General features: G+C 36.7%; 1 protein-coding gene across 5 annotated transcripts in view; it reads left to right on the forward strand.

The window, feature by feature from the left end:
* Positions 1-12,492, forward strand: part of ANKRD28 (ankyrin repeat domain 28) — a 119,061-nt gene that overhangs the window by 83,068 nt on the left and 23,501 nt on the right. For all 5 annotated transcript variants that reach the window (XR_004240084.1, XM_032108689.1, XM_032108680.1 and 2 more), the window contains 6 exons: positions 557-699; positions 1,763-1,975; positions 7,780-7,858; positions 8,937-9,051; positions 9,470-9,552; positions 11,930-11,993. Coding sequence is in view for 4 of the 5 variants with exons in the window: in XM_032108689.1 (XP_031964580.1) it covers positions 557-699; positions 1,763-1,975; positions 7,780-7,858; positions 8,937-9,051; positions 9,470-9,552; positions 11,930-11,993 (697 nt within the window). In the remaining variant the exon portion in view is untranslated. The remainder of the gene's footprint in view (positions 1-556; positions 700-1,762; positions 1,976-7,779; positions 7,859-8,936; positions 9,052-9,469; positions 9,553-11,929; positions 11,994-12,492) is intronic.

The raw sequence follows: 12,492 nt of genomic DNA on the forward strand, positions 1-12,492 counted from the left end.
GCTTAACATTTTAAATGTTTTATGGGTAAAGGAAGTTGGACTGGAGGGATATATTTTTATGTACTAGTAGAGTATTTTCTTCTTTTTGTATTTGCATCTGTTTTTCAAAGTTTCTGCCTAAGATTTAAAAATCCTAATGGGCATGTTTGGAATTGGGGTGATGGTGGAAGATTGACAGTCATATTGTCTCTCAAGTTGTTAATGTAAATTTGCAGTAAATATTTAATAATGGCAAAGTTACTTTGCCTCTTTAGTTCTCAAGTCTTAAAAAAAACCCTTCTGTGTAAGCAGAGGACAAGACTGTGTTTTGAGTATACAAATTTATTTTTGCAATGTAAATGCTATGATTGGGTGTGGTGTGTGGAGATGATTACTTTGTGTTGCTTTTATAGTTTATTATAGGATTAGGAAACAGGAACAATTCTTTGTTTTTCACATTAAGGTCCAAAGGAATAATGTCTTGATATGTTATAACAATTTTAGAATTACTAAGTTTGCAAACCTGTGCTGGTTAATAAAAAATGATGCTTCATTTTATTTTTCTTTATTATTTTAGGTCATATTGAAGTTGTGAAATTACTCGTGACCCATACAGCTGAAGTGACATGCAAAGACAAGAAATCATATACACCCTTACATGCTGCAGCATCTAGTGGAATGATTAGTGTAGTCAAATATCTTCTGGATCTTGGAGTTGATGTAAGGAAAAATAAAACAAAATGGGAAATAATTTTTTGAATTGTTTGAAATGCTCTTGTTAGTACTGTAGCACGCTGTTTATTTAGGGACGGGTTATGATATAGTGAAAGTATGAGAATGAAGATCTCTGGAAATACTACTTTTTCTTTTATAAACCCTCATTTCTCCATTAAGAGAAAACCTCCTTAAGAGCCTTGCAGATTTTGCACAATAATTTGAAAATAAGTGTGTATTTAATAGGGCTTTTTGTTTATTTGATATTTCTTGCTCTTAATGCATTGGACTGGAAGTCAGGAAATAGGAATTCCGATCCTAGCTTTGCCACACAATCATATTTGAAGTGCAGGAAATCCAGTGCTTTTGCTTCAGTTGGTAAAATACAGATGGTACTGACTTTCTACATGACATAAATGTTAGAAAATACTAAAAATTGTGAGAAACTTCAATACAACAGTGAGGCCATATTAATATTGAAATGTAAAATAAATTAAAAGGTTCTACAGTACCTTCCTGCAGAAAGCGTGTTAACAGTGAACTGTGAAACTGTGTAAGAAATCTACATTGTGAGTCACCATCTTAGTCTTGCGAGGCTGGAGATTGCAGCTCAAGCTCTGTATTGAGAAGTAGATCAGAATTCAGTGTCATGTTGTGTACAACAAGAAATTCTGTTTCTATATGCACACACACAAAGCCTCTTTGACCTCTGTTTTTAATGAAAACTTGCAATGCTGTTTTATAGAGGTCTGTGCTATGCTTTGTAGCATCTGTGCAAATTGCCACAGTTGATATTTTTGGCATGTGTGTGTTCTCTTAAGCTGCATACAGGAAGCTGGTGTGGAGACAATTGGAGGAGGTTGGCTCGCTTGTAAAGCAATCATACTCTTCCCCAGGACACAGATCTCAATCAAAATGCTATATCCAGAACTTGCTTTTAATTTGTGGTTCTGAAGAGTTCCAAAACTTAATCTCATGACATGCAATTTTTTCCTTTGTTAGAATTAAATGCTGCATTAAGAACAGCTTTTAGCCTACTAACTAATCTTGGGGTTTTTTTCTCTTACAGATGAATGAGCCAAATGCCTATGGAAATACTCCTCTCCATGTAGCTTGTTACAATGGGCAAGATGTTGTAGTGAATGAACTCATAGACTGTGGTGCTAATGTAAATCAAGTGAATGAGAAGGGGTTTACACCTTTGCACTTTGCTGCTGCGTCGACACATGGAGCATTGTGTTTAGAGCTCTTGGTCTGCAATGGAGCAGATGTAAATATAAAGGTAGGTGTATCCAAAGCCATCCATTCACGCTTAAAAGTGCTGTACATCTTTATCAGAGGTAGTTTTTTCAAAAATACTTGTTTTGATAACATGGAGTGGTTCCCACTGATAGATGGAGTATTTATATGAAAAGTACTACGGTGAAAATGAGCCAGTATGTTGCTTCAAGAAACTTGATCTGAATCTGGAAACCTCAATGGGATGTATTATATAGCCCAAAAGGATGAAGGAGAATGACAATACTGTCTGGTCAATCTCGATTACATTTAAATGTCAGAGTTCTGTATGATTTGTTTTCCCTAGTCTAGCCATATAAGTAAGAGCAAATAGTTTAAAAAAATGCAAAAGTACATGTTTTTCTTATAAATAAGTAACATGAATCAAATCAAGGCTATTTCAGGGAAATGTGTATGAACTGGCTAATTGCTGGAGCAGTTGAAGAGATGATAATGTTAGATCTTAGAATCTAATTAGGGAGATTTGGGAAGAGTGTATTAAAAATACAAGTATAAGTAGATCAGGCCTTGGGAAGTAGATGGAAAGTCTGAAACAGCTGGTGTTCTAATTACTCCAGCAAAATTGTGTGAGCAAAGTCACATCTCTTTCACATCTCTTACTTGGTCACAAGTCTTTGACTGCAGAATGTTCCTTAGAATCCAGCCTTATTGTAGGTAGAATTTAAAACAAGCGAGTTTCAAAGGAAACCATATCTTCTATTGTCTTCTCCAGTGTGTAGGGTAAGGTCTTGAGATGTGTAAGAGAGATATAAGACCTTCTGTTTTGTATTATGTTGGTTTTTACTCTAGTAATGAAAACTTAACTGTGTTCAGAAATATTTAGTGGCAGTATCTGGTGTCTTGGCAGGTTTTAGGCTGAGGGAAGTGGGAAATGGGTATATGGAATGAATAGTCCAAGTGTTCCTTATGGCAAAATGCCTGGTTGCGTGAACTGTCACCCACATGTAGTATGAAGAGAATTATCTGTTGTTTAATTTCTTGAGAAAAAAAATGGGGAAAAAGATCTGCTTAATAGATTTATGCTTGAATTTCAGCACAATCTGTGCAGGAGGTGAATGTTAGAATAACATAATAATAAAATTTCTTTTAAAAATCTTGGGATTTGTGGTTCACTTCATGAAAGCAGTGATTTTTACAGTGATTCATGCTGATTTTCGGCTAACTAATTCCAAAATACAATTTTGTATCTGTTGTTAGTACAAAACTCAGAGCCAACTGAAAATTTGGGAGTAGTTTAAAAATAAGCTCTTTGATGTGGAAAAATCCTAAATGTATGTCCCTGCTCACTGTAACATATATTTAGACATGCAGCTCATTTAATGAAAATGTTCATAACTCAGTTGTGGAAAAATTCATCACCAAAGTGCCCTGCAGAAGTAAGGAGCTGTGTTACAGGGTTTATTGCCAACTTGTCCTAAAATATCCAGGTCACAGTCCATTTATTTTTGTTGCCAGCTTTCTGCTCTGCATAATGTCCCACGCTGCATATGACTGAGTGTTCAATGTTGCAGGGCTGGCTGACTTTTGTCCTACATTCTTGAAACATCATTTTTTCAGTAAAGTGTGGTCTGCCATGAAAATAATCCCACAATGTTAAATATACTAATGATTATATTTGTGTGTTACTCACACAAATAAGAACAAAGGAGAGCTTATAGCGCTTTCTAGTACCTGAAGGGGGCCTACAAGAGAGCTGGAGAGGGGCTTTGTGCAAGGGCATGGAGTTACAGGACAAGGGGAAATTGCTTCAGACTTTGAGGGTAGGTTTAGATTAGATATTAAGAAGAAATTCTTTACTGTAAGGGTGGTGAGGCACTGGAACAGGTTGCCCAGAGGAGCTGTGGATGCCCCAGCCCTGGAGGTGTTCAATGCCAGGTTGGATGGGGCTTAGAGCTACTTAGTCTAGTGGAAGGTGTCCCTGCCCATGCTAGCGGGGTTGGAACCAGATGATCTTTAAGGTCCCTTCGTACCCAAACTGTTCTATGATGCTATGACAAATATTAACAAGCCAAGAATTACTGTTTTTCTAAATGCGGGGCTGCAAGGGTTCGTGACTTTGTGCATATTTCTGATGTGGAAGAAAGAAGTGGGCAGGGCTCCATTTCAGAAACAGCATTTACGAGCTTTAGCTATAGGTTGGTCGTAATTAAAATGTGTTAATTTTGTACACATCAAAACTCTTAAGTGCAAAATTAAGCAAGTAGGGCTGTGTAGGCATTTTAAGCAATTATAGCTTGAAAACAGCATTTATCTCCTGTTTCCTCATCAAGGTGTTGTAATTCTGTTAGTAGTATTTCTGTGGTTTTATACCAGTATGACTGAATTTGGCCTGTAAATTTGCACCTGAAGGCGTGAACAGCCTTACTTTGCATGTGAAAACTTAGCACTTGCACTGTGGAAAAGTGCAAGAACTGAGGCAAAAGAAAACAATTTCCAAGTCAACTTCTACTTCCCTGGAAAGGCCTATAAAGATAAATCTTGGATTTAATCAGAAGAGCAATCCCTAAAAAAAAATAGAGTATGTTGTGTAACTAAGAATGAATTGTGGATTTAAAATGAGATGGAATTAGGGTGTTCTTACTAAATATTTGTTGAAACCAAGCCTGTTCAGTTTCCGAATACTGAGGCTGAAGTTCAAAGTAGTTCTTAAAATGGTTATATGATCTATTTTTCATCATAATTATATTGCTTGTGGAAGCTGATTCAATCATTTCCTCCCATGTGCAACTGTTCCTGTTTCAGAGGTAATGGAGTGGATATGGATGCTAATCTAGGTGCTGACTAGACAGTACTATCAAAGCACTTCCTGCTGTGGATGACTTAGTGGAGAGAGCAAAATGGAAATACTCTTATTCTTGATGGCAGATAGAGGGGAAGTTCTTGTGCCTATCTGTGAGTGCTGGCCTCATGTTAGGAAGAAATTATGTAGCAGAAGATAATGGAACAGTAGAAATAAACATATTTCTACATTAAAACATAAAAAGCCCATATGCCTTTTATCACCTCTGGGCATAATTTCCTACTTGTTTTCATAGCCTTGTCAGTGTCCACTGCAGAACAGTGAATCTTGTTAAGTATTGCTCATTACTGCAGCACTCCCTCTGCACTATTCAGGATTTCCATGCATGGAAGAACACATTGAAATGAGTATGTAATGGGACAGTATTAATTGTTTTATGGACCCTATTGCTGCTTGAAAATTCAGTGACCTAAATAGAAAAAGTTTTTTACTTCCATTGGTGGTACTAGAACATAAGAATTGTTGCTAGGGGGAGATTTCATTTGGAGGAATGCTGTGACATGATAGACCCACATTTCCTCTCCCTCCATGAAGTTCAGTAGTCTGAGTACAGTTAATATGTGAGTAGTCACTCAATAAGACACCATGTGCTGTGTATCATGTCTGTCTAATTGCTGTTCTGTGCAAATTTTCTATGATCTAAGTATTTTGTGGATGTATTTTCTCTAGTGATAGAAGAGATTAGGGTGATTTCTTTCCTATTACCACATTTAGCTGAGTTTCAATGAAGACAACAAAAATTATCGTTAGCCCATAGCTGTCCTGTCATGTGCTGTGATCCTGTCTGATCTCATTAAATCACACAGCTGTAGCTAGCTTGATATTTAGATAGAAGATCTTAAAGGCATAAAGAAATGGAAATTGAAGCAAAAGTTTTGAAGATACCTCTCTGCTTATGCAGTCCAACCTCCTGGCATCTCAGGAAATAGTGATTTGCTTAATAGAGCCTTGATATTTCATTGCTTAAAGAAATGTTTGCTACTGGTTCTGGTCCTAAATATACTTTTCTAGTGACAGTGTTTTAGAATGGAATTCTGAATGCAATCCTATACCTAGAAGTTCAGCTTCAACATGGGAATTGTCTTCATTTAATTTTTCATTTGTATGTGGAAAATTATTTTGTAGCTTATTTTGCTGTTATTTGCAAGATCTTACTGAAGTTTTCTTGTGAGGTATCTCAGTTAACCATAGCGCTCTTCAGTTTCTAATACTGTCACCATTATTCCTATGTCTTTGTGAGATGCATTGTTAGATGTATGTTTTTCAGCTCCATCTTCTTCTTCATCAGCCTTTCTTTGAGATACAGATTTATCCCATCTAAGCCAGTGAGACTGCAGGCTACTTTTATCTGCGCCCTGAAATTCTTCTGTTATTTCACTAAGCTTATTTTATATGATATTTTTCTTTAAATTAATAGATTCTATAGATTCTTCGGGTTAAAGAAGGATAAAAGTGAGGGGGAAAAGTCATCAGATGTCTAATAGTTGTTTTAAATTAACTGGACACAGAGACTTTTAATGGTTGGATAAAGAGACAAGAACTAAACTGTAGGGAAAAAGATGAAAAAATATTGCAGCACAAAGATTGCTTGGGGAAGTTGTGACTTATGGTGTGTTTATTTGGCCTTTTCTTAAGGCCTCCAGTAACAGAATTAAAATTGGTTGTGTAACTGCTCACAAGGATTTCAACCCCATTTTCTGTGTTTATTTGCATCTGCTGTAGATATGTGGATGTTGTCTTTTGGATTATTTATGGACAAAGAAATCTGCTAACTGGAAGATCTGGAGATAACTTGACTTTCCTTATCAAGCATTGTATTTCTTTCAATCTAGGTTTGAGAAGACAGTGTTTCATGTAATTGTATTGTTATGCTGCTCTAGGCAGTGACACAAGAAAAAATTCCACATCCATCCCTAAAAGGGTTTCCAGCAGACTTTCAGTGTCACATCCATAGAACCATGTCCATTTGGTGTCAAAGGGAGAGTAAAGATGGGACGACACTTCTGCATATGACAGCAATTTGTGATATTTCAATACATATGTTCATATATGTTCCCCTACCATCTTTGTCTAGTTTAACTTTGTATTTTGTGAACATTTCATACTCTTCAAAGCCATCATTAAAAATGTAGATGTGGTATGCATGTGCATTCAAGGGTCCTTTGATTTTCTGTGTCGTGTTTGCAATTTTTTGAGTGCATGTGTAGGAACTTTTTTCTGCAGTAAAGCTTTCCCATTACCTGTGATAAGTATGAGGGGAAAGTCCTTCTAAAGTAAAACAGAGGAAAAAATGGGTTTGTAAGTTCATTGAGACTGAGCTGTTAAAAACTGGTTTCCTTATGTGTTACCGTTGGCCTGCTTCAAGGATGTCTTACTGGGTGAATGACTAAGTGCACATTTAAGGTGTTCATTTCAAATGTGTGGTATCTAGTAGGGTTGAATAGTTCTACCCTAGGATTACTTGTGGTTTATGATAAATTGCTTACAAACATCACTTTACAGAAATTTCCAGGAAACACATGAGCTTTGTAATGTGTTGTCTTCTAATATAATGTGTAAACCTCTCTAGTAAATGCAGCTACTTTCTTTCAGGAAACAAACTTAAAACATTGTTTTATTTTAGCCTTGGGAAGGGGAGGAGTTGGACATAGACTTGTTGCTGAAATTGTGTGCTGTCATCATCCTCTTGAGAGTTATTATCTTAAGGACATAGGTGTGAGTGAGTGGGCATCCCTGAGTTGTTACTTGCAGCTGGAAGAGTGACTTAGAGCAGCTCTTGGGAAAAGCTTGCCGTGTCATGCTGGCTTGTCACTGCCAGCATCTGTCTGGCAAAAGTGCCTAGAAACAATTTAAAGGATGGAGTGTAGAGAGAAAAAATAAAAAGAAGTGTCCTTTTTGTTGGTTTGGGGTTGGGGTTTTTTTTGTCAGTTCTGATTAATTGCTGTTACTGGCCATAAGTAAACATGGGATTTCTTTTTCTTTTCCAGAGTAAAGATGGGAAAACACCTTTGCACATGACAGCGATCCATGGTAGATTTTCAAGATCCCAAACCATCATTCAAAATGGTAAAAAGGGGGAGGGGGTATTTTTGTCATAAGCTTTTGAGTTTGGATATTTTCATCCTTTTGTATTGGTAACAACTAGGGTGGGTTGGACGGTCGGGACGGACGGAGATGAGAGATCTCTGAAGTCAGATCTTGGAACATGCGGTTTATTGCAAAGGGCGTGGGTACAGGGGCACTGCTTAGGGCTGCCAGCCGCAGCTCGGAGCAGGCCCAAGAGAGCAAGAGTGTAAAAGTAAGAGCAAGTAGGTAAAAGTGGAGTAAGAGTGAGCGAAGAGGAGGTAAGTAAGAGAGTAAGCGGGTAAGGGAGTAAGTAGAGTGGAGTGGTGAAGTCCTGGTTACAATACAATAAATCATCTTCTGTACTGAATATTCTAATTTCCACTAACCAATCTAATACAAGATACAAATCCTATAGCATTTACATACAGCCTATAAGAATTGTTATATTACCATAGAGTGTTACATCTTAACTCCTAAAAACTACTCTTTGGACCCCTTCTGCTGAGCTAGTAGGGTCTGCTCTGACCCTTGGACCTGCCTGCAAGCAGAGGGTATTGTTCAATCAAGAGGGGATTACCTTCAGTTGGCCATACCATTGTTTTCCAGTTGTCCAGTAACTAAGACTTGGTATCTCAAAAGGTGGCCTTCATTTTGATGTCGCTTATAGTTTTCATATTCCCAAAATCTTTTGTCAGGCAGTCATATTTATAAGGCTTTCCTGTTCCATCTTCCCCAACAATACTGATTTTTTTTCTTGTCCAGTGTTCAGTAATAGTGGTGGAGTCTGGCATATCTGTTTATAAAGTTTGATAAGTTACACTGATGAATCATTTCCTTTTCAGAATGCAGGAATATATATAGATTTGTTTTCCATAATCCAGGCTGTAGAGAGTTTGTCCCATAAGGTTACATAATAAAATGCTTTTCTTTACCACTGAAATCTGTATAGGTTTTAAGTCCAAAGTTATCAGTCATTGACAATCAATAATGTTGCTTGAATGATCATCAGGGCTATTTTTCTAACAAAGTATCTGTATGCCTAGATATACCCTTACTTAGTAATCACTTTTTATTATAGGAGCTGAAATAGACTGTGAAGATAAGAATGGAAATACCCCTTTGCACATAGCAGCTAGATATGGCCATGAGCTATTAATCAACACTCTGGTTACGAGTGGTGCTGACACTGCAAAGTAGGTAACTTTACTGACATGAATGCAAGCTGACATAATTCAGAAGTGTATTTATTAGATTAACAGAACTAGTACAATTTTTAATATCATCCTCAACTTGCAATGGGAAATAGTTTGTATATTATCCTGTATTGTACTTGTAAGTAGCTAGTCAGTATATCACAATTTGTACCAAAACAAAGAGAAATAGAGTTTTCTGTAATCTATTTGAAGTAAAAGCTCTGAAAAGTTTAATAGGCTGTTGCATTGATAATGCATGCTGATAGCTTGGAAGGAAGTGTTTAAGATGTTAAGTTAGCTCAATATTCTAATTAGGTGGTTTGCTGAACCCACCATGCATGTGCACTTTGGCACACAATCATGTTTGTTTTATTTTAATTGTAATGAAACTGTGATACCTGATTATGGTGTATCTTAGGCGGGGTATACATGGGATGTTTCCTCTCCATTTGGCAGCATTAAGTGGATTTTCAGACTGCTGCAGAAAGCTCCTCTCATCAGGTAGGATACTCTATTAAATTCTTACAAGGTGCTTTGTACTTCATTTTTTATTTCACAGAATAGCTTTTAATTAAATCCTAATTTAGTGATACATAGAAATCCTTATAGTTTACTGATACCTTGGGGCCAGTGCTTGTTTTTTAATGGGCAGTCCATAGTTAAAGTGAATGCAAACTTTTGCACACTTAAGTTAAAAAAAAATTCATCCAAATTGTAATAATGCGTTTATAATTTCTTTAAGATTGTGTTTTGTGCATTTCAAGTTGGCCATAGAGGTGGGATGACTGGTTCAGACCATAATGAAACTTCAAGGAGAAAGATTGATAGTCTTTTTTATTACTTCATAGAGCATCCAATTTCTATTCCATGATGTCTTTAGCTTAATACAGATCAGCTATTCCTGTCTATTCCTGTAGTGGGCACCTAATGGCTCTGAAGACTCTGTGGACTGCTACATTAAGAAGCTGTTGCATTGGTAGCATGTTGTTAATCAAATGCAATGCAAACTGCGCTTTTCTTTCAATGTTTGACTCCTCCCTGAAGATGCAGATGTTGGAAGGTCATTACTTCTCTTGTTGGCCAGAATCTTACGTGAATTCTGAGCTCTTTGAACTATTGCAATTCTGAGAAAGTAGATTTGTCCAAAGGAAGCTTCTGGAATAGAAGAAGAATAAGAATGAACTAAATGGTTCTATATTAATCTGAACACACTTAATGTTTTTCGAAAAAAAGATGAGTGGGGGGAGGAGAGAGTAGGGGAAAAGGAAGAGTAAGAAATTGCTTTCCCAGCTTTATACTGTTTGTAAGGGACGCCTGGGAGAAGAACTAGAGAAATATAACTAAAACGACCTACTGGTAAGGCTTTTATTTACTATCCTGTCATGGGCAAACTTGCAAGGATTCACTTCAGGAAAGAACTGCCCAATAGTTGACAATATTTCAATTGGATGTGTTCAAAATGAGGGATACTGGCACTTTCTCCTTTCTGCACTTGATGTTGTGCTGGCTGTGCCCTTACTGGAGCTTCAGTATGGCAAAGGAAACCATGTGGAGGACTTGCAAGTGATTTTTGTGACTTTTATTTGAGTTGAGAAAACGTGGATGCAACTCTAGCCTGGAGCAGATAAGAACTTGAAGAGTATGTCCAGCCTTCAGGCTAGAAAGACTAGATACTGCTAAGAGCTTTTAGGATGGGCTCTTGGTGTGGGGATTGGTATGTGCAGAGTGTGTATCCTTTTTGGGCTTGGGAGATGTCTCCTTTATGTAAATTAAAGATCTTTGATTTTTAAATTCATTATTATTCTTGTGCAAACCTTAAGAAAATGTCACCAATCTGCCTTGTCCCGGTACTGAATGACATTCAAGTACTTAGTGATGGTAGATGAGCAACTTAGGGGTGTGGAAAGGCATCAAAGGCTATTCTTCAAACTAAACTAGTAAACTCTCTTAAATTGTTTGTTATAGAGCATTCCTATTGAAATGGGATAAGAGCATAATGGCACATACAAAACCTGTTTTAGGGGACATGAAGTAGGAAAACAGTCTTGGAATAATAGTATTCTTGAATAACACATCTCGTGTTGTTCATTATTTATTGTTGAGTGGTTCTTAAAACTAAAAAAAAATGCCAGCATTCCCAGGTACCACAACTGGAGAATTTAGTAAATAAGTTACGTTACACAAGAGCAAGACTCTTGTGAGAGCGTAGTAGTTTTCTCAAACCAAAAATGTAGCTTTGAAACCTGATTTAAATAGTACTCTTTGTGTCAAATATATGGTTAGATATGGAATTGCACAGTTAAAGTTTGTGGTCTTGGATTTGAAGTTCCACAGCTGAGCCTTTCTGGAAATAGAAAACTACAATGTTCTGTAAAGACCTCCTCTGTAAATAACTGCTGTTTGCAGCCATCACTCCAGCTCACTAAAGTTCTTTCTTTGGGACTAAAGCACTAAACTCAAGGATAAAATTTAAGTAGCTCCTATATTTAGTGATACTGACATCCCCAAAAATTAATAATCTCTGCACAACAATGATAAATTTTAGCATATTCTTAAATTTTCATATAACCTGCATATATCTTATATTCAGTAGTAAATTGCATTGAAATATTACCAGATAAGTAGTCTGAGACAGAACATAGCCTCAGTGCAGCTACTTGTCTTTTACTTTATCCCTTTCAGTTTTATTTAAATGCCTGTTTTTCAAAACATTGTAAATAGCAAGGTCACGTTTCAAACGAAGTAATTTTTAATGCTTGAGTGCTCTTTGCAAATAGCTGTTAAGTTTGCTTAGCAAGCATTTCTGTTAACAGCAGATGACAGCAGTTTTGTGAAAGGTGATGTTACATAATGATTTTACAAAATATTTGCTTTGTAGGTTTTGACATTGACACACCAGATGACTTTGGCAGGACTTGTCTTCATGCAGCTGCAGCTGGAGGGTGTGTAAAAGAGCATTCATGCTTTCATATTCAGTGTTTCTTTTTCAGTTGCTGATCATTCTTGTTCTTTTTTCTATTATTTCCTCTCTGCTTTTCCTGCCCTCTCCCCTTGGAACTTAAGTAAACATGAAAATAATTTCAAGATGGATTCTAGCTGCAAACAAAAAAATTAATTAACTGTTCAGCTTAATAAGTTGTTGCTGGAGTACAGTGTCCAAGTATCATCAGCCTTACCTTAGGTTTATGTTTGGGGATGAACTGATTTTTTTTTTTTTTTAAATTCCCATGGACGATGATAAAATTTTTAGAATTTACAGCATTCAAAGATGGCATGCCCACCTCAGATCACTGTGGGACATGAGATAGAGAGCAGCAACTTTGGGAAATTTGTTTTTACCAAATCCATAAATAAAAGGTCAGTCTAAATAAACTAAAAGCAATAATTCCAAAGTTTAGGTGGATGAAGTAGTCAGAACTACTTGCTCATCACTTGAGTTGT

Source organism: Corvus moneduloides, chromosome 1 (assembly GCF_009650955.1).
Source record: "Corvus moneduloides isolate bCorMon1 chromosome 1, bCorMon1.pri, whole genome shotgun sequence".
Taxonomy (NCBI): domain Eukaryota; kingdom Metazoa; phylum Chordata; class Aves; order Passeriformes; family Corvidae; genus Corvus; species Corvus moneduloides.